We start from the raw sequence: 24,179 nt of genomic DNA on the forward strand, positions 1-24,179 counted from the left end.
ACTATCCTAGAACACACTCGTTGCGCGACTGCGTACACTGATACAACAACAAGCCCATAAGGCTAGCGACTTTGCAGATATAGGAGGAAACGCTCAAAGCAGCTATCTACAAACTTTAGGAGGACAGACTAGCCGTGTTGAGGTTGCACAGGCAGTTGCAGTGGGGTGGGGGCGCACAAGGTGATGCATCAATTAATACGCGCTCCTGGCTACGTCAATTGGTCTAAGCGTTCCTACTCTCGATGTCTGCAGGCGATCACTGCATACCGCAGTTCTTAGAGTCAGAACACAATCAGCAATAGTGTTTACCTAGAACGGGGCTCGCTATCTGCAGCCTTTGATGACATGGGAGGTTCTTTCCTCTCCTGCTTATACAAGGACCTGAAAGACTGAACGACATCTGTGGCGCTTCTCGAATAGACCGCTGATCGCACCCATGATCTCTGGGCATTGCTTGGTCACACCTACACCCGTACCGTCTTGCAAAGGCCTGCTGCAAGGTACCTAGACGGTTACTACAACCGGCTGAGTATGCTTCACCATGGCCGCAGCTGTAAGGTTTCTAATCTCACGCCATCGCTATCATGCTGACACTCGCCGTCCAGGACGACTCAACACCACGGACGCTCCGATACACGCCCATCGCCTACGGCAGCTTCGATCCGACCAGCGCCGCTCGCATCGACTCCGCTACTGAAAGCCCAATCAAGCAGCCACGACCTGGTTACAAATACGCGAATTCACATCGCATCATACCCCCGAGCATCAAAGGCCATGGACGCCTGATTGTTGCTCACCGCACGGTTCCATACTGGGGAGGCATACTTATCGTACTGGGTGCTTTTGTGTGGGCAGTATTGTGTGCAATCTTCCTGTATCCGCTGTTGAGCGGCCATCCCATTACGCGCAGACCGGACCATGAGCATAGGCATGGGCGTTGGGGGAGGGATTGAGGCATGTCTCGGGCCGATGCGGTCATGGAGTTTAGGTATCTTGGAGGTGACGGGCAGTGTCTGAGAGCGTCTTGTCATAAACAGAAAGTGTCAAAGGCAACGCATGTGCTTTGTTGGATCGTAGGGACCGTATTTAAGTAGTACAGAATGTACAAAGGGCGCGGAGCTTGCTACTTAAATACACCATTTGCTGTTCTTGCAACCTAGACTAGGATATGTTCCGATACTTCCAACACCCTGGACTCGCCAAAGGATAGCATGATCGAGCCAACACGCCGTTCGAGTGTCGGCGCGCAACACCCGAGCAGATTACTGCATTGGGAATAGGTGAAAGCCAACCTCGGCTTGAGTGAGAGGGTCGCAATTGCTTACCCTCTACAGCAACAATGTAACACTCATAACCACGGCAGGCCGCTGATAGCTAGTATTGTACTCTCTTCTGCCAATATTTTGCATCACACTGTATCATCCTCACCATCACGTCAACAGCCTCTGCCAACACAATGGCAACCGTCAAGCCCCAAACCACGCCTCCAAGCACCTCCCACGTCCTCCTCTCCTATCCCGCCAACCATGTCCTCCTCGTGACCATCAATCGTGAAAAGCAAATGAACAGCATCCCCTTCGCTGGGCACCGCGAAATGGGGCTTGTGTTCGACTGGTTCGACAAGGAACCCAACCTGCGTGTAGCTATCATCACAGGCGCGGGTAAGAGGAGCTTCTGCGCCGGCCAGGATCTGATCGAACTGGGCAAGATTAGGTCGGGGGTGATCAAGGCGGAGCCTGGCTCGTTTGGACACCCTGCGAGTGGTTTTGCGGGACTGAGTAGGAGGGCGGGGAAGAAACCGGTCATTGCTGCTGTGAATGGGTTTGCGCTTGGAGGGGGGTTTGAGATTGTGTTGGGATGGTATGTGTTCTTCGGAGATTTTTGCATTCGATCGAGGAGTTAAATGTGTTACTGACAACCTACTAGCGACTTGGTTGTAGCAGCACCACACGCTACATTTGGCCTGCCTGAAGCCCTTCGCGGTATCTTCGCTGCAGCCGGTGGCCCATCACGACTGGTCCGCAATGTTGGAATGCCCATTGCATCTGAGATAGCATTGACCGGTAAACCGATCACGGCACAGCGCGCCAAAGAGTTGAACCTGATCAACCGGATATCGCCGTCAGCAGAGACGGTAATTGATGACGCTGTGAAGCTGGCGAACGAGATTGCAGCTCTGTCTCCAGATGCAGCAATTGTGACGAGAGCTGCGTTGAGGGACTCATGGGAACATGCCAGCGTAGAGAGAGCTACACAGCTAACGTCCGAACGGTACAACGAGGCACTGCAGTCCGGCGAGAATGCAGTCGAGGGTTTAACGGCTTTTGCAGAGAAGAGGCAACCTAAGTGGAAGCCTTCGAAGTTGTAGAACGGATGAACACATAGCACTCTGTGAAAATCGTATGCATCACCTCAACCTCACAATTCAATCCATCTTGAGTTGCGACCTTCTTTTCTATACAGACGTCACCCCCGATCTGTGGAGTATATAACTTGCACAGCTCTTCGTCTCCACCACCCTTCTAGATCATGGTCAGGCGACGAATTTGTCTCGTCCAGAGGTGGCGAATCTCGGCAACCTTTATACCAAGCAGACGCAGTTCCTCAACACTCTAGCCAATGAACAATCTGTGAATTCCGCCTGCCAGGCATGTTGAATCCTGGGCGACGCGAGCATGCAGCCGACCTTGCCCCAGACCCCACTTCCCCGCATTTTGACACGCCCCGGCTCTGGAGCGGAACTAAGCGCACTTTGTTGTGGACCAACTTTAGCGGTGAATATAGCCTAAGATGTCCCCTAAAACGCAATTGACTCGACTCGACTCCGTCGACACTTGCTCGAGTCTCACAGAAACCGACAATCGACAAACGATTCGGCCATCGACTGATTTGACTGCATGAATTGCGACAATGGTGAACCGTACTTCCAGTGACGCCAACGCTACCCCGGTACCTGTTGCTCCTGTCGCCAAGCGCAAGCGACGTGCTTCCTGCTTGGGTGAACAGGAGCGCCGCGAACGTAAGCGAGCCATCGATAGGGAGGCTCAGAGATCACTCCGGGAGAAGACAAAGACACACATCGCCGAGCTAGAACGAACAATACAAATCCTACGGGATCAAGACCGCAATGGAGCGACGGCGAGCTTGCTTTCTGAAATTGACACTCTACGGACGGAAAATGAGCGGCTCAAGGATGTCATCGAGAGCGTGAAGAGTGTGATTGGAGGTGATGTCCTATCGAGGAACACGGCTCCACCAGCAACAAATGGGGGAGGTTCAGGAAACTCGCCTGTGGCGAGCAGTGCTGGTACGCATACATACTGAAAACATGCCTATGAATCGACGAACAGACGAGGCTCACCGACTGGTAGGTCAGCCATCCCCAAGACCACGGACTACCTCCTTCACCTGCGAGGCCAAGCCGCCGCAACTGACGGTCGATGATCTGTCGAATCCCTTCCATGTATACGATCAGAAACTAAACATAGCCGGGCCGCTCGATATTGATGGTATGACCATCATGGGAGATATGGAAGCACATCCGGCCTCCATTGCAGACCTTGGGTCTAACCTCGACATGAGCATCAACCTTGCGCCCGTTGAGAGGCCACCTAAAGATGATGATGTGGAAGAGCTGCCTTGGGGAGACGATCCAGCGACCGCTTCCTGGGCACCTATGATGGCCGAGGTGAGTTTCACAATAACTCCACACAAGAAAAAGCTAACATTCAATGATCCAAGATGTTTGGACTGAACTGGCGCAAACCCTCAAACCCTGTAGTCTTATATATCGGTGACCCCGAACCTCCATTGGTCCCCTCTCACTCCCCTATCACACCATGCGAGATATCAAGAAAGACCAACGAGCTGCTTGGGAAGGTGTTTTCGTACCGATCGACAGCAGGTGCCGGATCACTAGCCTTTCATAAAGGATACCACGCCGAAGTAGAGCTTCTGTACCTAGGCATCAAGGACGGCTGGTCTGCCACATATAACGAGTGGATGCAGAGTCCCACGCTCTCCATCTTAAAACAAGTCGACGAGCTGCTGTTCTGTGAGCTCCCAAAGGTGCAGAGATTGGCTGCCGCGTACAAGAACTTCAAGCTATTAAAGGTTGGTGACTCCACATCTCTCTCGATAGTGCCTAACGGACGCTGACTTGCAAACAGTACTATCTCAACGCAACGAAAGAAGAACTAGCCAAAGTCCCCGCCTGGCTTCGACCCGGGTATGTTCACCTCTCTCAAGACTCTCTCACAATCATTAATTCCTCTCCCGGCACAGCATCAGCCAGTCGCGCACCCAACACCCCATTGCAATCGACTTTTTCGCCTGGCCAACGCTACGAGACCGCCTCATCGAGATGCAAGATACATTCCTATACCGCCCGGACTTCTCGTACGATTACCGCAACTACCTGCGCTTCGAGTGGCCGTTCTCCTACGAAGACGCCTTCTACTTTGACGAGGCGTCTGCTACGCACTATCCCAGCCCCGTGTTCGAGAGGTATCATGGCGACTTGAAGAATTGGAGTGTTGCGCCGCAGTTCTTTACTCGGTTTCCGGAGATGTGGGGCGACATTGAGGGGGATCGGAAGAGGTTTTGTGAGGAAGTGTAGATGGTTTGGCCTAGGTGGGACGGTGTTCTCGGGTCATGTGAGGTTGTATTTCTGGACAGAAATTAGGTGCAGCGATGCGTATTTGTATAATCAGTGTGATATCCACTGCTCTTTAGAATGTCTGGCTTGAGTGGAAGCACAGTCGTCATGATATCTCTTTATTCTCACACTCTGCCTGAACGCAAGTAATAGTACTTTTGCCTCCTCTTCGTCACCATACTCAACGCCCTACACAACGAACGCCAACGTATTCTCCAGGCTGGCTGCGGAGAATTGTAAAGTCGATTCAAAGGCAAGTATCACAACCAACCAATAGGGTAACAAGGAAAGCCCGCGCCAAAGAAAAATGCGCTAACGCCGATGTTTCTGGAACCTCGGACGCTACGTACATTTGAGCTTCCACTTCGCTTCTTTTGCCGCAATACTCACCACATCCACATCCACATCCACTTTCACAACCCAACCCAACCCATCAACTCAACATCATGGCCCGCCAACGTGGAGGTTCAGCCCCTCGCCGCCCCGCGGCCGCCCCAGCGCGACCCGCGCCTGCGCCCGCAACCCAGCGCCACTCATCAACCGCCGCCGCTCCCCAGCAAAAGGCCGCTCCCCCCGCGCCAATGCAGCAGCAAGCAGCAGGCCCCACGCCCCAGGGCCCCGGACTCTTCGGCCAGATGGCCAGCACCGCTGCGTGAGTCCCCAATACCACCCCCATTCCATCCACACGAGCTAACCCCCCCAATAGCGGTGTCGCAGTAGGCTCCTCAATCGGCCACGCGGTCGGCGGCTGGTTCGGCGGCTCATCCGCACCTGCTGAGGCGTCGCCCCAATCTACCGACTTCTCGCAGCAGCATCAGGAGACTTCGTCGATGGCGCAGGGTGGCGCGTGTGCGACGGATGTGGGTAACTTCCGCAGGTGCATGGATGAGAACCAGGGCAATTTGACGATCTGCGGGTGGTACCTTGATCAGCTTAAGGCGTGTCAGGCGGCGGCTGGGCAGTACTAGAGATATATATATGTACTTAGAGTGGAGGGAGGATGTTTGAGGAGGCGGGATAGCTTTCCATACTTGTAAAACATGGTCGTTCCCAGAATGAAGAATGCGTGGCTTGTCTTGTAAAGGTTTTCCTTTTTGTCAGAAGTGGAAGGCGCGCTCGAGGCATCCGAAGCGAGCAAGATCTGCCATCTGAGGCGACTACGACAAAGTCTGTACCTATGCTCGCACACTCTACTCTTCCACTCACTCCTCTCCACTCCAATATTCATCTGTCCAAGTAATCAAGACCTCACTAGCTCATTCTCATAAAAGTTCTTGTCTCGAGTCCAAGTCATTGACCCGCCCTCGCAGCTGTCGTCAGAGGAAGTCACACTAAGGTCTACATCAGCACCCTTGGCCACTCCACTCCAGTTTTCATTCTGTCACATTCTCCAAGCCCTCGCTGGATCGCCTTCACGGCACATGGTGGGTGTCGACAGCGTGCGCATTGCCTTCGAGCACCGCCTGCAGCAGGCGTCTGCTACGAGCCAAGAGCCTAGGGCCGCGCTCATGGAGAAGGAAACCATGCTCAAGGTTTCGGTCGCAGAAGCCCAATCTGAACCGACTCAGTGTCGAAGTGACTTAGCTATTGTCAAAGACGCGTGGAACGCAATAGTGAGCATGTTCATACTGTGGTGTTGATAGATTGGGCTGGAAGGCAGATGTCATCTGGTAGAAGAATTCTAGCAATGTAAGATACATGGAGGGACGTGGATATTTTCAAGGAAAGCGCAAACATCAAAATCGGACCACTGAAAATTGTGTGTCGGATGGAAAGATGGAAAGTCATGAGCTGCAGGGTTTGAAGGTTTGATGCAGGGACGTTTGACGCAGAAGCTCAAGAAAAGCATGACAAAGAGGGCAATCGCTCCAGCCTGGATCTTCTCTAAATGAAGCTTAATTTAGGCAGAGTTAGAACGCCCAGGGAAGCACTGACGCCCAGGCTTACAACCGGCTTTCTGAGCGACAAGTTCGTGAGCTGGTTCGTGACCTACATCCTGGTTCGTGAGGGGGTGAGGCGGCAGGTTTCAAGAGCTCTCGAGCTTGTGCCCAATCAGACGGCTTACAGAGAGCTGAAAAGTGGGACCTTGTCTTCGCTCGATCCTTGAAGCCGCAGTCTGGGGTACGTCAAGGATCGCTTATATTGATGGCGAAGCTTTGATGTTCTCCACGATTTGTGAGTCGCGTACGCAATTTGGGAGGTTGGGGTTATCTTGGGATGATGCACGACACAGTAAATCGAGCCGAAACGGCACTCAACAAGCAAGCAGCAAAAGCAAGGCAATGGATGAAGCGCGTGAAGCCGGCAGGGCCCTAGTTCCTTTGAAACTGCGTCTTGGACTGCGATGGCCCTAGCCAATGAAGATCCACATGCGCGCGTCTTGCAGTCGGAATGACGTAACCATCTGGTGCTTTGTACCATAGCTCCCGTATCCGTGCGCAAACAGCTGCCTGCAGCTCTTTAAAACCGCTGCTGCCGCTACATCCTCTTCTTCTTCTTCGTTCATCTCTTCTCCAGAGTCTTGTTGCTGTCGTTCAATTCACGACACCTAACACCACCGTCAACATGATTGTCGACCACTTCGAGGAAGTCTTGAAGAAGACGTCCCTTCTTCTTCCCCTCCCCACAGCCACGGCAACGGCTTCGGCTACACACGTAGCTCCCATCCCCACTGTCATGCCCGACACGCCAATTGAGCAGTTCGTTGGCGATGCCGGCAGCAGGACGCTATGGGTTGTCTTCGTGCTCATGCTCCTCGCGTCGGCTGGCTTCACTGCCTTGTCGTGGAGGATCCCGGTGGTACGTCGCCCTCTGAGCACAGTGTTACACACCCCCGCTAACCTGCCCAGTCTAAACGCCTCTACCATGTCATCACGACTGTCATCACCCTCACTGCTGCTCTCTCCTACTTCGCCATGGCCACTGGCCACGGTGTGTCTGTCCACAAGATCTACGTCCGCCACCAGCACGACCACGTCCCGGATACGACTGAGGTTATCCACCGCCAGGTCTTCTGGGCCCGTTACGTTGACTGGAGCATCACCACTCCTCTTCTGATCCTCGACCTTGGTCTCTTGGCTGGCATGAACGGTGCCCACATCACCATGGCCATCATTGCCGACCTCATTATGGTCTTGACCGGTCTCTTTGCTGCTTACGGCTCTGAGGGTACCCCCCAGAAGTGGGGCTGGTACACCATTGCCTGCATTGCCTACATCTTTGTCATCTGGCACCTTGCCTTGAACGGAGGATCCGCTGCGTCTGCCAAGGGCCAGAAGCTCCGATCGTTCTTCGTAGCCATTGGCGGTTACACTCTCTTGCTCTGGACTGCCTACCCTATGTAAGTACAACGTACGTCTGTGTGAATGATTACGCTAACGCATGCCAGTGTCTGGGGCTTCGCCGATGGTTCTCGCAAGGTTGGTGTTGATGGCGAGATCATTGCTTACGCTGTCTTGGACGTCCTTGCCAAGGGCGTCTTCGGTGCCTGGTTGCTCTTCACCCACCGCAGCATGGCTGAGACTGACGTTGAGGTTGGTGGCTTCTGGGCCAACGGTCTTAACCGCGAGGGCTCCCTCCGCCTCGATGAGGACGGTGCTTAAACGCGTCCCTCACAATTGACTTCTCTGTCAACTGTCGGTTCAAATTGCGAAAGAAGAGTCTTGGTCACGGTGTTCACATGGTGAACAACGGTGGTGACCAAGGAGGTGCATGGAATGAGAAGGAGTCTCCCATCTGTCCTTGACAGTATCAATCAACAAGTATAGCATCATGTGTAGTGTTTAAATGATGTATGTATCAAGCGTTAGGCATGCGATAATGAAAATAATCTGATCAACTATTCTGTTCCCCTTCACACCTTGACTACGAAGTCCACACTGTTCCCAGCCTCCCTTGGATAGAACTCGATCGTGAACGTCGTATCCTTGCCCCCGCTCCGCACTGCGTCTATCACATTCGCCTTCAAGATGACATTACTCGCATCCCAATCCCAGCTGCCATACGTGATGCGCCCCTGCTGCAGAGGGCCAAAGTACTGTGTAAAGTCATCCATCAGATAACTCCCATCGCTCTTGATCGCCTTGACAGCCGCCGGGCGGTTCTGACCACGCCACGTAATCGGGATTGACAAGTCCGCCGACGTGGCGGGCAGCTTCGCAGACGTCTGCGCCAGGACAGGAGTTCCATACTGCAGGATATTGACCTGGAGGTCAGCGCCCTGGTTGAACTGGAGAGTGAGGTTTGCGAGAGATCCGTATTGTGATGTAGGCGTGAGGATAGTGTTAAGGAAGGAGGCCGCGAAGGTAATCTTCTCGCCCGACACAGTATACTCTGTCCCCTTTGTGAGCGTACGTTTACGCGCAAGCGAAATGCTGCGCAGCGTATTGCCGTTGAAGAGGAACGGCAGCGTCACGGCGGCCACGCTGCTGTTCTTCGCATGGTAGATGTACGCAGAGCTCTCCTGACGGGTGGCAGACCCATCCGTGGTGCTGTCCGGCAGCGCGTTCGGGATCCCCTTCACCGCGTTGCGGTAGATGTCCATTGCGACCTCGTCGCGCCACGTGTGGGCTGCGCGGTCGAGGAAGTCGGCGCCGTTATCCCACAGCACGGTCGAGGTGTTGTACTTTGCGGCCGTGCGGATGAAGAAGTCGAAGTAGCGCCAGCGGGCTGCTGTTTCGGTCGCGACGGGCGACGCGGCCCATTCGCCGATGACTATGGGGATGCCGGTGAAGTTTCCACGGACGACGGCGATGTCGGTTTCGAGGGTGGCTTTTTCGGCGGCGGAACCCCAGGTTGTTTTTCCCCAGGCGCCGAAGATGAAGTCGTCTGTGGATGTGTGTGTTAGTGTGTGTGTTGTTAGGGGGCAGTTGGGGGGGGGGGACAAGCGTACAGGGTGAGTAGTAGTGGTACTGAATACCCCATGGGTTCTTGAACTTTGCATCAGGAGGCTCGAACCACTGCGTTGTCTTGTATCCGTCTTCGCCTGAGCTGACGAGCGTGACGACTCTCTGCGGGTTGAAGCCGCCAGCGTCGTTGATGGCCTGGAGAAAGATGTTGTTCAGTCTGTTCGTGATTGCGCCGTGCTCTGCTGTCGTTCCCGGTAATTCGTTGATCGTTTCAAAGGCCTGACGAGTCAGTCAAACTACTATATTCAAACCCCGTTTCGCTGGAGTTTTACTTACCACTCGCTCACCCTTGCAAGCCAGCTTGGTACCAATTTGGAACCACAACTTGTACAACTTGTCCTCGACCATCGTCACGTTGGTCGCAGACTGTGTAAGGTCCGCCCAACTCCAGCTATCGTGATGGACATTGACGATAGTGTAAAGGCCCCTGCGATCGATCATGTCCACGACGTCGGATACTCGCTGCAGCCAGGTCGGGTCAACGGTGTAGTCTGGTGCCTGAGACTTGAAATGGTATGCCCAAGTAACGGGCAGACGAACGCTCTTGAACCCAGCGTTTTCGACATCGTTGAATGTGCTGTCGACAACAGGGGGGTTGTTCCACGATCCTTCCGTCTCAATGGCATCAAGCGTGTTGCCTACGTTCCAGCCGGGATTCAGTCCAGCGTAGAACTTGGAGGCGGATATAGTGTTGAATTTCGCTGTGGAGGGACATGTTACGGCCGCCTTGGTCGATGCTGCGAGTGGTGTTAGTCGCTTCCAGATCTAGCATCGATTAACTTATATGGAGATGTACCTTGAGCGACAGCAAATCCACCATTGAGCAGAGCTCCCCCAAATACGGCTGCTTTGAAGTAAGAACCCATAATAGCTAAGTCTGAAGGTCGCAAATAGCCGTGTTCAGTCGGAGGTCCAGAGAATATATATGAGCACAACCAGATATCCCTCCAATTTCGGCATGCCGGTCAGTCTCATCTAGGCACGAAACAACTATACTCTCCATCGCCGTGTAAACGATGTCACACACATGGCGAAAGAGTCCAGGACCCAGAACAATACAGTACTTGACCCCTCCGGTTGACTACTTAGATTGCCCCGACCCGTACCTGACCCGGTTTACTGGGTGCATGTTCGGCCATCTTGTCGAAGAAACGGCCGCCTCACATCACCATGCGCAGTTGAATAAATGAAAGGTTGTCCTGGCTGATCATCTGATCAATCTGGCGCACCGACGGACCTACTTCCAGATTAAGTGGGGCAAGTGTCATTTCTTCCACCAACACATAGATGCAAACGCAATCTCAGGTAAAACATAACATTGCCCCTTCCCTACTCCACTATTAGCGGCTAGGCTTGGTATCAACTAAATCAATTAAACTGGACTTTCGAGAAGCCCGATGCCCTTTCCAAGAATGCGTGCTTCGCTACCCATACTTATTTTGCGAAAGAAGCGGGTATTACAAAGTGTTGGGCAAAATCAATGGACCAGAATTATAAAATATAATGTATCCTGCTGCTCTGGGCAGTGGGCGTCATGACATCGTACCAGAGATGATGACATGCAAGACTAGAGAAAGGAAAGAAAATTCAGAGCTGATAAAACATGAGTGAAGAAGCTTTGGATTCCCTACATGATGCATTGCCTGCCCAAAAGACGCCAGAAGAGAACAAACCCAGCCACATTTTTGTAAGCAGTAGAGACTCCTAACAGTGGCAACGTGGACAAGTTCGGAGGCTGAGAAGTCGATACAAAGAAAGACAGTCGAAAAGGAAGCAGTCCGGTACTCCGATGGTGCAAATGAGACATTGCAATGCAGACAAGCAGCTCAGGCACTGCTACACGGCAACTCCGGAACTAGATAGTCGAAAGAAATCCGATGACGAAGAACAATATCCCGGAACAGCAATTCACTCGGGCCGTGGCCTCTTAGCGCCGTGAGGGTTCCAGCTGCCGTCGTTTCCGCCTTGATTCTGGTTAAAAGCTGGATTGAAGTTCGGTTGGTAGCCGCCTCCGCCGAATCCTGGTGCTGTAGCAAAAGTTAGTCAATTTTCCGTTCAGATTGCATAACTACGCGGAGCTCGACCGACGTACCCATCCCTCCCATCCCTCCCATCATCCCCATATTTGCGCCCATGCCCATCATCCCAGCGCCCATGCCCATCATGTTTCCGCCCATTGGCATGCCCATTCCGCCCATAGGAGTCATAGCCATGCCACCTCGACCGCCACCACGGTTGTTCATGCCGCCTCGCATACCACCGCCCATCATGCCGCCGCGATTGAAGCCCCCTCCGAAGTTGTTCATACCCGCGGCCATGTTACCACCGCCGAAGTTGTTCATAGGTGCCTGTGCGCCGTAGCCGCCCATGTTCCCGCCCATGTTGCCAGCTGCAGGGGTGGGGAAGTTACGGTTTTGGTAGCCCATATTTCCACCGCGGTTCCCAAAGTTGCCTCTGTTGTTGTTGAAGCGATTGTAGTTGCCGCCGTTCTGATTGTGATAGTTGTTGGTTGGAGCGCGATCGTTGTAACTCTTCTTCTCACGCGGTGGGACCTCCTTGGGCGATGTCTTGAACGGGTTGTTATCTGGAAGGTTAAAGATAGCTGTAGGTTTCTTTGCATGAGCCTGATCTTTGAAGAGCTGCTCGATCTGGTGTTTTAGGGCAGTCGCTGCCTGCGGTGATTGCAGTTGGATGTAAACTTGACTGAGGACCAAAGTCAGTATGGTGCTACACTGGACAACACTGCAACTTGGCCTACCCTTTGCTCTTTCCATTGACCTTGTGCTCGTTGAAGGTGAGTTCAACGAGTTCGTCCTCGCAACCGCTTTGGTTTGCCCATCCACGGATATCCTCTTCACCTATCCACCAGTTGAGATCGTTGATCATCAACGCAGCTGTAGCGCCTGGGTCGGTCGGTCGGTCATCGTCATCGCCCTGTTTGCGTTTCGTGCCCTGCTGTTGAGGTGCCTGTCTGTGGACGTCTTGGTTGTGAGCCGATCCGCCAGTACTTGCAATCTGCTGAACATCATTGCCAGCATGCGCATCCCCATTTGTTGCATCGCCCGACCCGTCCTGTGCAGCCGATGACTCAACGCCTCCACCCTTGCTACTGACAGTCGCATTAGTGGATTCGACAGCATTTGGACTTGGGTTCGCCGCATTGGCGTCGGTTATGTCTGTGTCTTGCTGAGCGGTCGGCTCCTGGTAGGTATCATCGCCGTAAATGTCGATATCGAAGTTATCATCGTCAGCCATTTTGGTTGTAGTATTTCAAGTGAAGTCTGCAGTAAGTATGGAGACGTGTTCCAGGATTCTTTCTATAATTGGCTTGTAGATACTGTATGACCAGCTTCAATGGTCAGAATACAGGAAGTCTGTTTGCAATACACAATCAGCGAGCTATAAGACAGATAGCAGGTACCACAAAAAAAGATAACTCTGCTCGCAGAACAACACAATGCGATGTTGACAGAAGAAAACAAAGTCGCGTAGCGAGGAAATACGTACAGTGCCGCTGTCAAGGAGCAGTGGCAAGTCCCAGAGAGACAGCCCAAGTGCGAGAATTGATGCTCCGATCGCCTCTGGCAGATGCGGAGATGTAAAAGGTACAGGATGTGGATGTGAGAGATGTGAAGTGATGTGTAGCCTCAGCCTGACTCCTGCGCTTGCTCCCTTGCACGCCAACTCCCAGTACAGTTCGCGCGAAGCGTAATCGCCGTGTTACAGATTCCCAGCGATTTGATAAGACGCGAAAATACACGCGACCCGCAATGAGAAGCGATGGACAATGATGTTGTCGAAGCCAAATACTTCGTCCCTACGCGATACCCTTTGCACGTGTCCGATCGCACTCTGCTGCTAGTTCTCGTCGTCGACTCTGTATTTGCGGTGAGTGTCTTCCCTCTGAACAAACCTGGGGAACGATGCGGGTGAGAGATGAGCTGCAGTCGCGGGCGTGGAGTGTATACCAGGAGGAGACAAGGGCGCATCGAGTTCGGGGAGCTCGGGCGAGCTTGGCAGGGGCGCTAGCCGTTACCGGCATCCTCCGCAAGGCCAGATTGCCCTCCTCCGCCCAACTTTCTGAGCTCGCGACGTCTCCCTAAACCCACCAACCCGCCAATTGATACCCACCTCTTACGGCCAACTACCTCCTTCCGATACTTGTAATCGCATATCAGTCGCCATGGAGAACGTCAAAGATTTCGCCGAGTATGTCGTACACGAGGCGCGATATTGGGAACAAACCGCTAATCATCTCTCAGTATGCCCGCTGAGTTCCTCAGGGAGGGTACTCTTTTCATGAACCGCTGCACCAGTATGACTCTCGCAATACACCTCTCGCCTCCCGTTCACCGCGCTAACGTCGTCTCAGAGCCAGACAAGAGGGAGTTCATCAGGATCTCGCAAGCAGTAGGAATTGGTTTCCTGATCATGGGTTAGTCGTGGCAACTTGGACGAGAGGGATTGGGAATACTGACCACAAACTAGGCGTCATCGGCTACGTCGTCAAGCTTATCCACATCCCCGTAAACAACATCCTCGTCGGCGGCTCATAGATTTCGTACCATCGCAAACACGTCGATTTATCTTCACTTCAAATTCTCCGACTCCGAAAGGGTTCCACCATGAACCCCTCTTTTTTTGTGACTGCGCTGAGGGCACTGGGGAAGGCAGGCTGAACATGGCGCATGTTCATGTGGGGCTGCGCACGCGCATGAGGCTGTATTATAAAGGCATCTAGGGAGCGGGAGTTTGATTATATCCAATCGATACACGCGCAAACTTCGATTTGCGCTCTGTTCACAAACCTTCTTGCGCGATCAGTAGCAGCGATTCCGAGGTAGTTTTGCACCTTGGACGTATTGGAACGACTTACAATATGAAGACTTGATTCCCAGAATGAGCGTGGCGTCCCTCCCTTACAAACGCCTTCCCATAAAACACTATACGAAAACATATGTACACGCTTCACAAACGACTGTAAAACTCACTAACCCCCGGTAAACACCTAATCGCCAACCCCACATCAAATCCATAGATCTGTACGCTCTGATTACTAAATATTCAATCAATCGTCGTCCGCCCATTCATCGTACCACATGGGTTGCCTTCTGGTTCTGCCCTCAGCAGTCCTGTACAGCTGCTCATCATGCTGCAGCTGAGCATTAACGCGTCTGCCGACCTTGGGCTCCGCCTCGTCGTCTTCGACGCCGTCGTTCCAAGAGTGCACTGTACAAGTACCTTGAGAGGTGCCCCAGCCGTTCCAGGATGTTGCTGTCACATCATTAGTTGCCGATCGATTGGGAATATGTAGGAAGAAGATATAAAAACTCACCAGCAATTACTGGCGCATGGGGATGCCAACTCGCGTCTCGGACACACGTCATCCAGCTCCCTCCGTTTCTGCCCCAGTAATCATACGTTTCATTGAGAAGGGTTGGATCCCGTGGCCGCGAGTTTTTGGTCGCTTTCAGCACATTGACCTTCCCTGCTAGAGTGGCATCGAGGTTCCAGACGTACACGGAGCCGTCGTAGCTCCCAGAGTATACGTATCGTGAGTCTGTGCTACCAGGCGGCGAGAAGTGGCACCTGATAAGTGTTTTCAATATCTTGTGGCCACGGAAAGTAACGAGTGAGCAATCATGAGGATGAGGGCGGTAGTCCTTGTCGTCATAGGCGTTGGAGCGGTACTCGAAGCGTGTGGTGTAGGCCATGGGGTCGATGCGGTCAGCCTTCTCCATGGTCATCATTTTCCTCAGATCCCAAAGCTTAGCAGTTTGGTCTTTGCCGTTACTGAGCACGTGTCTGCCATCTCCTTTACTATCAACATAAGTGAGACCTTCTGTATGGCCAAGGAATACACCGGCCTCACGGCCGTCGCCCATGCTTCGCCGATCCCAGACCTTGAGCGTGGTATCATCAGAGCCTGAGTATAGAATGTGTGGCGATTGCGAGTCGCCGAAACAGACTGCGTTGACGTCGTCTTGGTGGCCTGGGATGCGGAGAACAGATTGCCGTCGTTCGATGTCGTACACGTAGACTGAATTGTCACCTGCGCCTGCTACGATCTCTCTTCCATCGCCTGAGAACCGAATTGACCAGATCTACGTATGTTAGCTACAGTCATGTGTGGGGCGGTAGCAGGAACTTACACCAAAATATGTATGAAATCCGCGAGGATTGACAGCGCCTATGTTCGCGAAATCGAGGAGCATTGGATCTGATTCATTGTCTGGATCTGTAGGCGCCAGACAAACGATACTCCTGATGGAGCTGTACGCCAGGAAGCGGTTGTCAGGACTCAAAGATGCGTCTGTGATTGTCCACTGTCCGTAGGGATAGACCACCGACTAAGAGGAGTCAGCTGATGCGATGCAATGCAATAGACTGGCACTAACCTTATAATACTTCCAGTCGTATGGGTTGGATGTGTCGTACATTCTGACTCGAAAGTCCTGTGCGCAAGAGAAAAAGAAGTTGCCATCGTCTGAAAATTGTCCCGAGTAACATCGCGCGTTGTAGTGTATAATCATGTCAGCGGTCGACTCTGGAATCATATCCTGCTTCAGTAGTCTTGTTGCGTTCTTCTGGCGTCCATCGCTTCCTGCGCCCAGTTCTCTCCTCATAATGTCGTATGCCAGCCTCTTCTTTCTCTTGATAGTTGTTTCCCGTCGTGGGTTGGAACCAAAGGTACCAGCATTCATCAACTCTCTACCCTGATCACTCGGTACCTTGTCAAACGCTGCTCTACCCCGTGGACGGCGTGGCCTTCCAGACCCAACCGGAGCATACCCTGTAGCAGATTCGCTGTCTTCCTCCTCATCTTCCTCGTCTTCTCCAGCGAGGCGACGACGTTGCCGTCGATCGGTTCGTGACGTGAAGTCTGAGGCAAATATGCGCCCAAGCCCCGCGTGGCCGAGTAGCTGCATGATTTGTTCGCGACTTATGTATACTGGAGTCCGTCGCGGGTTGGCAGCTTCGGCTTCTCCTCCCTCCCCCTCTTCCTCGTCCTCATCCTCATCGTCGTCCTCTTCTTCATCGTCATCATCTTCCTCATCGTCATCATCGTCATCGTTATCGTTATCGTCGGTATACTCGAAGGCGATTTCAACACCGCTGAGGTTGCTCAATTGCTCTGCAGCATCTATTGTTACCGTATATCAGTGTTTGGACAAGATTTATTTGTATTTCACACCGCATACCGTGGAAGCTCATTTCCAACTCTCCATCCTCGTCTTCGTCGCTGCCAGCTCGTGCTGGCACATAGTCCATGTCGTCATCATCATCCTCGGTATCTCGCCAGAACGGATCGTTGGGGTCGTAGACAATAGTCCTGGCATCCTCTCCATCGCTGGGTGGGCTGGTGGGTACCTGTGAGGAGCTCATGATTACAACGTGTGGATTGAAAGACAGGGTTGCAGAGAATCGCAATCGCTAGACACCATGGTCGAGTTGTGAACGGTGGAGCCACGGCGGGATTATCGTTAGTTTATCTCCGCGTCCGACCCCACATTTTCGGCCACCTCTTGCCCCAAGTGTCGATTCCGTACAGCAGATCTACCTGTTGTCGTTTATTTCTAATTGCAAAACACCTTGCCGAATATATCTCCTAAAAACAACCTTACCTTCATGCTGGCCTCGAAATTGTAGACCGAAACCCATTTCTTTCTAGCAGGTGGTAATTTACCATCGCGTCTTTCCTGACGAACAACACCTTACTGTGACGTCTGTGGAGTCGTCTTGTCGACATGCCGATATTTAAGTTTTCATTGACTTTCGCACATCTCCAGAGTATCGCCGTATCAACATAGGCGCCTCAACGACAAACTTGGACAAAAAGTCCGATTGATCAGTTTATTATCTAGTCAGGGAAATGATGTCCTCTGTAACAATATCCATGTAACCCTGTTAGACAGACCAGTTTACAAAATACTTTCATACACTTGGCCAACTGAGAGTGGGGATGTCTCACTTTCTCAAGTCGTGAATAGTTATGAAGTAACGATCGCAGTTACGAGAAATTATGCTGGTGGAGGCAGTTTTAGTATGAACCTGATTAGTATTTCTGGGTAATTCGATGGCGTACTCTCATGATGTGACGGCTACCACGTCGAGTCTGTCATTGTTAAGTCGCCGTCTGACACTCTACTATGAAGTCAAGTCTTTTGACAGATTTACTTTCTTAGTGAGCCGAGTTTGCAAGCGAGAAGTGTACATTGAGACAATGTAGATACTCTAATAAATCATCATAGTACATCTAGACTATGACTTGCTGTTTCTCCGGTGTTGAAAGTGAACACCAAACACTTTCCCAGTCTATTGAGCAAGGGGAGTGCGACTATTCATACAATTACATCAGACCGTAAGTCATCAAGGCTTCCCAGCACTAGCCTATTCATACACACACACATGATATCATACACCAACCTCCCCACTCCAAACACTCACAACCCATCCAATAACGGAGAATTCTTCCTCCTCCCCTTCCTCCCCCCGCTCCCACGAATCTTCCTATCCATACTATACCGCCCATCGCGATCGCCGCGAACCATCCTTGTCCCAACACTCTCCTCTACAGCCTGGCCGTCCTCCTCACCAACGCCCACCTCAACAACAACCTTCTTGGCCTTCTTGACCTTCCTGCCTTTCTTGTCGAACTCGTCCGTCGGCCGTCCAAGACGCACGTTCCGCGGGATACGCGTCTTTGCGCCGAGGGCCCACAGGTCGCCCCAGCGGGCTTTGCGCGCGTCGCGGAAGGCTTGCTTGCTGAAGGAGCGGGGCACGGTCCAGCGCTCGAGGGTGCCGGCGGGGGTGCAGACGTCGAGGATGATATGGCCGCGGCGTTTTAGCGCGGGGAGGATGAGGCGGGGGAGTTGGAGGGGGTTGATGTCCTCGGTTGAGGTTAGCTCGGCTTCGGCGTCGGCGTCTGCGGCTGCGTCGGGGTCGGAGATGAGTTTCCATTCATGCCCGGAGAAGGCGGCGGCGGTTGTGTCTTCGGATTGCGTGACGCCTTTGCCGACGAGGTCGTGCTCGGGCAGGCGTTGATCACGCCCGCGTTGGACAGCGAGGTAGCTGAATTGCACGTCCTCGTGGTTCTTGTCTTTGGCGTTGAGGATACGTTGGAGGTAAGGGGGACGGATATAGCGTTGGCTGAAGAAGCAGAAATCCTTTCTCCCCTGGCTGACACCTGGGGTCTGGTACATAGGGCATGGTTTGTGATTTGTACAAGGAGCAATAATCATGCCCGTTTCCTTCTCTGTGAATCTAGTGTCTTGATCCGGCTTTGAAACTTGCTGTTCGAGAGGCGTTTCGATGGTTCTAGAATGCGGAGATGAAATATGTTTGTCGAGGAGATGCTCACGGGCTCCGGCTATGACTTCGAAGCCTCGTGGCAGGCCTTTCTCGATTAGGATGAGGACGCCACCTTTAGGGTTGAGGAGGGACCAGAGTTTTTCTACTTGTTCTTTGCGAAGGTATGGTTGCCTCAGAGACCACAGCGTATGTGGTGCGATAACGAGATCGTACACTTTTCGTGGCTGTTGTGAACTAGCTTCGTCTGCCGGTGTCACCATCTCTGGAAGTCGAGGGATAAATGTTGTGTTCTCGAGCAAACGACTCGCACGATGTCTTAACGTGTCCGAGGCAGTCAAGACGGTCGCTTTACCCAACGGTGTTGCTTCTTGTGAGGTATTGCCCGATTCTTCGTGCATCCGCTGCCACTCTGCCTGCAACATCTCATGCCAGGCGAGCACACCGACGCCGCCAGATCCTGCGTCCAATATCATGCCACCGTTCTTCTTCTGCAGAAGGCGCTCAATCCACGGTGTTCCCAAACGTCGCCGAACCTCGACCATGGCGCTCATCACGCTCGCATATGTGCCTGGCTGCACGGCAGCCATGTATGCGTCCGACTCGATGTTGCCCATATCGCCCTGTGACGGGTCTAGAGGAATAGCCTTCTGTTCCTTGCCCAGACGTGCGGGAAGAGTGCTTGCAGATAGTGGAAGCCCGGGACCCCCAAAGATGCGGTTTGTGGATTCAGCGAGATGCTTGTAGTTTGCGCGGGTAAGGAGGAGCGTGGTGGGGTCGACGAGTGCCTCTTTCGGAAGGTAGATGGTCGAGGGCGAGGGCCTGAAGCGACCTGCGACGGTCAGAGGATGTGCGCGCATGAAATCGTCGTCCTCTTGTGCATCTTCCATATCGTCCCACGCTTCTGCCTCCTCCTGTTGTATCAGACTCTGCTCGTAGACCTCCTCGTGGTACGTTTGCGCCTTCCGGTCTCTGTATTCCTCCCACTCTTCTGGAGTCATCGACTGCCTGCCCTCTTCGACATCTTCACTCTCTTGGACCGCCTCGGGCTCGTCGAAGACTTCGATCTCTTCAAACTCGCCGTCTTCCCCTCTTCTCAGCAGAACCGTCGATCCATCGGGCTGTTCCTGCTCGATAACCTCCTCCTCCTCAACTTCCAGCTCCTGCAGGTCCTCAATATTTTCCACAAATACTGGTGTCCCATAAAGCCTCTCATATACAACATATTCCTCCGCGCTCAGGTGTTCCCTTGGTAGTACATCGCCGAATCTCTGTCTCGCGTTACGCACATTGACTTCGACATGTAATCGATCGACAGGCGCTGCTGATATCTCGGGTGAGGCAGTCGTTGGTTCCTGTCCTAGTTGCCTTCTCGCGGTTGTAGTAAAAATTCCTCTTCGTTGCATAGAAGGATTTGGGGCGGTCGTACGCAAATATCGAGGTACAGACTGCGCCAGAGATTGTAATCGTGCATTACGTGCCCGCGAGAGGGCAAGATTCAACCGACATGATAAACAGGCAGACTGTAGGCTCCTCGTCTTGAGCATGTTCGCGCGCTTTGACTAGCGGAAGACCGAATTGTTCTCGAGATGCGGAGGAGAAAGTTCGCCGCATCTTTACCATAGAGACCAACTAGGCCGATCCAGGCTTAGTAAACAACCAATCAAACATCAGGCGTTGTCACAGCATGTTGTAAGAGTATCACGACGGACACACAAAGAATTTCGGTCAAAGGAAACGTGTATTTCTAAAGCAAAGCAAGCCACCATCGCCAGTCCCCCACGCCAATTCCACGCGTACCAGTAGCAGGCTAGATCTTTCTTCCACTCCCCCGGAAGCGGCCTTCCCACAAGAAGTCCACGCACCAGATACTAGCCGCCTACCAATAGTCCCCTTCTAGTCTGCCAGCTTCATCTCAGCTTGAACTCATTACATTGGCAATTTAGATATGTTCGTCCCCGTGATGATCTTGACCTCCCCACAAGCTGACAGACATGTCCGAAGGGTGTGAAACGCGCGAAATTATTCGTGTAGGAAAAGGCGAAAAAACAAAAGGGCAAGGGATGATTAATACGAGAGGAGAGCTGTAAAACCAAACAAAGACCAGTGATCATCTAGGAAGGCTGTCCAAGAAAGCTGTGCTCCAAATCCAAGGTATGTCGCGGTCTACTAACGAGCTGTCAAGCTCAGGAGATGACGTTCGCATGTAAGATCGCTGAAACAACTTGGAGATACGATGTGGAGACGAGCTTCCAATAGAGGACAGACGCCGAGAACCCGAGGCCATAGTATGAGCACGATACCAAAGAGTCGTGCAAGGTCCAGTACTAGGTAGTCGACGAATGAATCCCGTGAGCTGATCGATCGAGTAGGAGTGACCGCCGTCCAAAACGTTGCAAAGGACGGCAGTGCCGCATTTCCCATTCGATGTGCGGAACCGAGTCTGACGAAGCGGTTTCCATAAGAGATTTGAGATGACGAGTCGAAAGTCTCGTCAAGAATCAGTAGCCACCGGATGCATACTGATCCCCGCCGCGCTTATTGGCCGAACGAAGCTGCCTGAACAAAGAAAACAGGTTAGTAAAATCTATCTATGGCATCCCCCGCGCCAAGCGTGGTCGAACACCAAACGCAGAGGGAGGGGTCCTTACGAGGATCAGATTTGTCGAACTCACATTCCGGTGCCCTCCTGGCGCGCATTGACCGGTCCGCGCTTGGTGCCAGCCGCAGTGCCAGCATTGGCAGCGGCAGTGGTAGTGACGTGACGTCCACGGCCGTTCTTGTCATCATCCTCTCCCTGACCCTGGTTGGCGGCCTGAGCAATAGCCTGAGCGTTCTTCTGGTACTTGTAAACGGTCCAGTCGAACACATAGTCGTACTGGAAACCCTCGCGGACAAAGAGATCGCGGAAGATCTTGCGAAGGTATGAGTAGTCCGGCTTATCGTCGAAGCGCAGGGAGCGGGTGTAGTTCAGGTAGATGGCGAACTCGTTGGGGAAGCCACGGCAGAGCACCTCAGTGGGAGTAGTCATCTTCTTCTCCATGATGCGGTCATACTTCTGCTTCTTGGTGGCCGCCTTGAGACCCTGCCAGGGAAGGGAGCCGCGGCAGAAGTAGAGCATGACGTATCCGAGGGACTCCATGTCGTCACGACGGGATTGTTCTGCGAGAATTAGCTTATATCGCAGTGGTAAGTTAGAGGGCTAGTGACGTACCGACACCCAAGTGAGTGTTGATGCTGGCGTAGCGAGCGGTACCAGTCAAGTTCTTGTTCTCTCTGTAAGGAATGTGGAAGTGCGTCTTCGGGTCACGGTACTTCTTGGCCAGACCGAAATCAATCACATTGACCTGGTTGCCGCGCTTGCCAATACCCATGAGGAAGTTGTCTGGCTTGATATCGCGGTGGATGAACGACTTGGCATGGATGTACTCGATGCGGGAGATGAGCTGATCGGCGAGAAGCAGGACGGTCTTCAGCGAGAACTTGCGGTTGCAGAAGTTGAAGAGATCCTCCAAACTGGGGCCGAGCAGGTCCAGGACCATGGCGTTGTAGTCGCACTCGGTTCCGAACCAACGCACGAACGGGATACCGACACCGCCGGCAAGGGACTTGTAAACACGAGCCTCATATTCGAGCTGGGGGTGCTTGGCCTTGACGCTCTCAAGCTTGATGGCGATCTCCTCACCCGAGATGATGTTGGTACCTATACCATGTCAGCAATAGCGAGAGCGGAGAGAAGATGGCACGCACCAAGGTAGATGTCACCGAAAGAGCCGCTACCAATCTTGCGGCCGATTCTGTACTTGTTGCCGACACGGAGATCCTGCTATAGTTAGCCTCACAGCTCGCGTTATCGTGCCCGTGTGTGATGACGGTGAGCGGGGTCGAGGCATACCATTGTCGTCATGCTTGCTGAGGGTTCAGCCTTGAGGAGGCTGGCCTGCAGTCGATGTGGTGGAGTGGTCGAAGCGTCGGTGGGGACGCAGAGGTGGTGGTGGTGTTGTTGTTATGGGCGAGGTTCAGCCTGCTTCGGTAGTGTCGGTCAGTATGAGGCTTTTTGCCAATAAGGCGGTGTGTAAGCGGAGCGTGCAGCCGAAAGCCGCAGACAAAGGAGGTGAAGCGAGTTGACGCAGAGGTGAAGAGGAGAGCAGGCGTCTGGAGACGTGGTCGTGGGGGATAAATAGGGTAGGCGAGGTGAAGGGCAGGCGGGACCGACTACTCACAGGCAGGGCGTGCTTCAGTGAGCCCGACGGATAGCGGCACTGCAAGGCTTTGTGTGGGCTGCGAGCTCGGAGAAACGTTTGCTCCCGGCGATCAGAAGGTGCAAGAAGGCGGCTGCACGCTAGAAGACAGCAAGAAGCCTCAAAGACAAAGCACGCAACAGTGGTGGTGCTGGGGAGGGGGTGGGAAGGAGAGCAAAGAGGCATCGATGGGTTGTAACTGCACGCTGGGCTTCTTCGATTCTTGGCGCGCTAAGGAAGCTCTTTCACTGCAGCGGTGTACTGTTGTTTCTCCCTCAAGTACAGGCCACAATCTGCTGCTATTCTGAGAGGCCACATGCATGTATCCGCCCAAGCTGTCAACGCGGCACGGCTGGTGTGTCATTGTTCGTCGTGAAGGTACCAACCGGCGGCGAGTGGCCTTACCTCAGCAGGGTTCCACGGTACCACGACTGCAAACCGTGTTTCTGGTCGTTCCAAGAAACTGCGGTCCGCACACAAGTTGCGCGCATTGTTCTCTCGCGTCCCTTTTCAACCGCAGATTGTAACCTCAATACGGCCCCAGTGTTTCAACTGCCGTCGAAACAGGCTGCATCAGGCCGAGGCCTTTTGTAACTGCACCAATCTTGCCCCTTTATGCGTTCCTTTGCCAGCCCAAACAAGGTTCCTGACATGCGACTTATCTCTGTTCTACCAGCCCAGATGCATGCTGCAAACTGCACTTCTTCGGAGCCGATGTTCCAGAAACTCTACATTTCAGATCGTCGTTTCATCGGACTGGCACACGCAGATGTCTGTATCCGCAGCTTCAATAGCAGTATGAGGCAAACGGTCAGGTTCTGAGCGATCAACTACCTGCCTTTTGAGTTTTGTTTATCGAGTGAATATACCCACACCTGATCAAGCTGCCAGTACTAGCGTCATGTCGGTTGCTGATTGCACCGTGAGACAGCTGTCACGAGGTCGTCAATCACCCTCGTATTCTCTGGTCTCGCCACAGTGATTTGACATAATAGTACATGGATGGGCAGTTCATACACATGCAGACGGCAGGATCTGTAAAGTACATCCAACGAGCCGTCCATG

At 53.0% G+C, this 24,179-nt stretch overlaps 13 protein-coding genes across 13 annotated transcripts; 7 read left to right on the forward strand and 6 right to left on the reverse strand.

Annotated features, from left to right (window-relative positions):
- The first annotated feature begins 232 nt into the window (after window positions 1-232).
- P153DRAFT_394054 (uncharacterized protein) lies at window positions 233-1,138 on the forward strand. Its single transcript, XM_033671288.1, has 2 exons — window positions 233-553; window positions 606-1,138. The coding sequence occupies exons 1-2, from the start codon at window positions 542-544 to the stop codon at window positions 951-953; spliced, it is 360 nt and encodes a 119-aa protein (XP_033526251.1). The 5' UTR covers window positions 233-541; the 3' UTR covers window positions 954-1,138.
- A 194-nt stretch (window positions 1,139-1,332) lies between these two features.
- Window positions 1,333-2,448, forward strand: P153DRAFT_310180 (ClpP/crotonase). The gene is made up of 2 exons (XM_033664764.1): window positions 1,333-1,860; window positions 1,927-2,448. The coding sequence occupies exons 1-2, from the start codon at window positions 1,457-1,459 to the stop codon at window positions 2,366-2,368; spliced, it is 846 nt and encodes a 281-aa protein (XP_033526252.1). The 5' UTR covers window positions 1,333-1,456; the 3' UTR covers window positions 2,369-2,448.
- Window positions 2,449-2,910: 462 nt separating this feature from the next.
- Window positions 2,911-4,618, forward strand: P153DRAFT_354555 (uncharacterized protein; the record flags this gene model as incomplete). The annotated part of the gene is made up of 5 exons (XM_033666512.1): window positions 2,911-3,307; window positions 3,351-3,688; window positions 3,742-4,113; window positions 4,170-4,228; window positions 4,285-4,618. The coding sequence occupies 5 exons, from the start codon at window positions 2,911-2,913 to the stop codon at window positions 4,616-4,618; spliced, it is 1,500 nt and encodes a 499-aa protein (XP_033526253.1).
- A 485-nt stretch (window positions 4,619-5,103) lies between these two features.
- Window positions 5,104-5,625, forward strand: P153DRAFT_285205 (uncharacterized protein; the record flags this gene model as incomplete). Its single annotated transcript, XM_033663383.1, has 2 exons — window positions 5,104-5,309; window positions 5,364-5,625. The coding sequence occupies 2 exons, from the start codon at window positions 5,104-5,106 to the stop codon at window positions 5,623-5,625; spliced, it is 468 nt and encodes a 155-aa protein (XP_033526254.1).
- A 235-nt stretch (window positions 5,626-5,860) lies between these two features.
- On the forward strand, window positions 5,861-6,386 carry P153DRAFT_364347 (uncharacterized protein). Its single transcript, XM_033667576.1, has one exon. It carries the CDS (start codon window positions 6,079-6,081, stop codon window positions 6,295-6,297), a length of 219 nt encoding a protein of 72 aa, XP_033526255.1. The 5' UTR covers window positions 5,861-6,078; the 3' UTR covers window positions 6,298-6,386.
- A 485-nt stretch (window positions 6,387-6,871) lies between these two features.
- Window positions 6,872-8,472, forward strand: P153DRAFT_364348 (family A G protein-coupled receptor-like protein). Its single transcript, XM_033667577.1, has 3 exons — window positions 6,872-7,456; window positions 7,507-7,997; window positions 8,046-8,472. The coding sequence occupies exons 1-3, from the start codon at window positions 7,223-7,225 to the stop codon at window positions 8,257-8,259; spliced, it is 939 nt and encodes a 312-aa protein (XP_033526256.1). The 5' UTR covers window positions 6,872-7,222; the 3' UTR covers window positions 8,260-8,472.
- On the reverse strand, window positions 8,471-10,724 carry P153DRAFT_310193 (glycoside hydrolase family 5 protein). The gene is made up of 4 exons (XM_033664765.1): window positions 10,361-10,724; window positions 9,841-10,301; window positions 9,549-9,783; window positions 8,471-9,484 (listed from the first exon to the last, which is right to left on the reverse strand). The coding sequence occupies exons 1-4, from the start codon at window positions 10,428-10,430 to the stop codon at window positions 8,511-8,513; spliced, it is 1,740 nt and encodes a 579-aa protein (XP_033526257.1). The 5' UTR covers window positions 10,431-10,724; the 3' UTR covers window positions 8,471-8,510.
- A 748-nt stretch (window positions 10,725-11,472) lies between these two features.
- On the reverse strand, window positions 11,473-12,819 carry P153DRAFT_382762 (uncharacterized protein; the record flags this gene model as incomplete). The annotated part of the gene is made up of 3 exons (XM_033670178.1): window positions 11,473-11,591; window positions 11,657-12,267; window positions 12,323-12,819. The coding sequence occupies 3 exons, from the start codon at window positions 12,817-12,819 to the stop codon at window positions 11,473-11,475; spliced, it is 1,227 nt and encodes a 408-aa protein (XP_033526258.1).
- Window positions 12,820-13,691: 872 nt separating this feature from the next.
- Window positions 13,692-14,464, forward strand: P153DRAFT_364351 (secE/sec61-gamma protein). The gene is made up of 4 exons (XM_033667578.1): window positions 13,692-13,773; window positions 13,827-13,879; window positions 13,937-13,999; window positions 14,053-14,464. The coding sequence occupies exons 1-4, from the start codon at window positions 13,748-13,750 to the stop codon at window positions 14,118-14,120; spliced, it is 210 nt and encodes a 69-aa protein (XP_033526259.1). The 5' UTR covers window positions 13,692-13,747; the 3' UTR covers window positions 14,121-14,464.
- P153DRAFT_334127 (WD40 repeat-like protein) lies at window positions 14,366-17,010 on the reverse strand. Its single transcript, XM_033665594.1, has 5 exons — window positions 16,767-17,010; window positions 15,963-16,708; window positions 15,717-15,914; window positions 14,900-15,668; window positions 14,366-14,838 (listed from the first exon to the last, which is right to left on the reverse strand). Exons 1-5 carry the CDS (start codon window positions 16,948-16,950, stop codon window positions 14,633-14,635), a joined length of 2,103 nt encoding a protein of 700 aa, XP_033526260.1. The 5' UTR covers window positions 16,951-17,010; the 3' UTR covers window positions 14,366-14,632.
- Window positions 17,011-17,792: 782 nt separating this feature from the next.
- On the reverse strand, window positions 17,793-20,461 carry P153DRAFT_429122 (uncharacterized protein). The gene has a single exon (XM_033672754.1). It carries the CDS (start codon window positions 20,418-20,420, stop codon window positions 18,009-18,011), a length of 2,412 nt encoding a protein of 803 aa, XP_033526261.1. The 5' UTR covers window positions 20,421-20,461; the 3' UTR covers window positions 17,793-18,008.
- A 1,083-nt stretch (window positions 20,462-21,544) lies between these two features.
- On the reverse strand, window positions 21,545-22,780 carry P153DRAFT_373735 (kinase-like protein; the record flags this gene model as incomplete). The annotated part of the gene is made up of 4 exons (XM_033669474.1): window positions 21,545-22,035; window positions 22,088-22,576; window positions 22,624-22,696; window positions 22,769-22,780. 4 exons carry the CDS (start codon window positions 22,778-22,780, stop codon window positions 21,545-21,547), a joined length of 1,065 nt encoding a protein of 354 aa, XP_033526262.1.
- Window positions 22,654-23,452, reverse strand: P153DRAFT_180375 (uncharacterized protein). The gene has a single exon (XM_033662366.1). The coding sequence runs from the start codon at window positions 23,298-23,300 to the stop codon at window positions 22,893-22,895; it is 408 nt and encodes a 135-aa protein (XP_033526263.1). The 5' UTR covers window positions 23,301-23,452; the 3' UTR covers window positions 22,654-22,892.
- Window positions 23,453-24,179: the final 727 nt, after the last annotated feature.

This window comes from Dothidotthia symphoricarpi (assembly GCF_010015815.1).
Source record: "Dothidotthia symphoricarpi CBS 119687 unplaced genomic scaffold P153scaffold_5, whole genome shotgun sequence".
Taxonomy (NCBI): domain Eukaryota; kingdom Fungi; phylum Ascomycota; class Dothideomycetes; order Pleosporales; family Dothidotthiaceae; genus Dothidotthia; species Dothidotthia symphoricarpi.

Excerpts from the sequence above, each read along its gene's own strand:
- P153DRAFT_364351 (XM_033667578.1), top strand. The coding sequence starts at position 13,748 with ATGGAGAACGTCAAAGATTTCGCCGA. Across the intron at positions 13,880-13,936 it reads TTTCATGAACCGCTGCACCA|AGCCAGACAAGAGGGAGTTC; the intron begins GTATGACTCTCG and ends ACGTCGTCTCAG. Across the intron at positions 14,000-14,052 it reads AATTGGTTTCCTGATCATGG|GCGTCATCGGCTACGTCGTC; the intron begins GTTAGTCGTGGC and ends ACCACAAACTAG.
- P153DRAFT_429122 (XM_033672754.1), bottom strand. The coding sequence starts at position 20,420 with ATGCTCAAGACGAGGAGCCTACAGTCTGCCTGTTTATCATGTCGGTTG.
- P153DRAFT_180375 (XM_033662366.1), bottom strand. The coding sequence starts at position 23,300 with ATGCCTCTTTGCTCTCCTTCCCACCCCCTCCCCAGCACCACCACTGTT.
- P153DRAFT_334127 (XM_033665594.1), bottom strand. The coding sequence starts at position 16,950 with ATGAGCTCCTCACAGGTACCCACCAGCCCACCCAGCGATGGAGAGGAT. Across the intron at positions 16,709-16,766 it reads GTTGGAAATGAGCTTCCACG|ATGCTGCAGAGCAATTGAGC; the intron begins GTATGCGGTGTG and ends CGGTAACAATAG. Across the intron at positions 15,669-15,716 it reads GATTTCATACATATTTTGGT|ATCTGGTCAATTCGGTTCTC; the intron begins GTAAGTTCCTGC and ends TAACATACGTAG.
- P153DRAFT_364348 (XM_033667577.1), top strand. The coding sequence starts at position 7,223 with ATGATTGTCGACCACTTCGAGGAAGTCTTGAAGAAGACGTCCCTTCTT. Across the intron at positions 7,457-7,506 it reads TGTCGTGGAGGATCCCGGTG|TCTAAACGCCTCTACCATGT; the intron begins GTACGTCGCCCT and ends TAACCTGCCCAG. Across the intron at positions 7,998-8,045 it reads CTCTGGACTGCCTACCCTAT|TGTCTGGGGCTTCGCCGATG; the intron begins GTAAGTACAACG and ends AACGCATGCCAG.
- P153DRAFT_310193 (XM_033664765.1), bottom strand. The coding sequence starts at position 10,430 with ATGGGTTCTTACTTCAAAGCAGCCGTATTTGGGGGAGCTCTGCTCAAT. Across the intron at positions 10,302-10,360 it reads TGGATTTGCTGTCGCTCAAG|CATCGACCAAGGCGGCCGTA; the intron begins GTACATCTCCAT and ends CACCACTCGCAG. Across the intron at positions 9,784-9,840 it reads CTTGCAAGGGTGAGCGAGTG|GCCTTTGAAACGATCAACGA; the intron begins GTAAGTAAAACT and ends CTGACTCGTCAG.
- P153DRAFT_310180 (XM_033664764.1), top strand. The coding sequence starts at position 1,457 with ATGGCAACCGTCAAGCCCCAAACCACGCCTCCAAGCACCTCCCACGTC. Across the intron at positions 1,861-1,926 it reads TTTGAGATTGTGTTGGGATG|CGACTTGGTTGTAGCAGCAC; the intron begins GTATGTGTTCTT and ends ACAACCTACTAG.
- P153DRAFT_364347 (XM_033667576.1), top strand. The coding sequence starts at position 6,079 with ATGGTGGGTGTCGACAGCGTGCGCATTGCCTTCGAGCACCGCCTGCAG.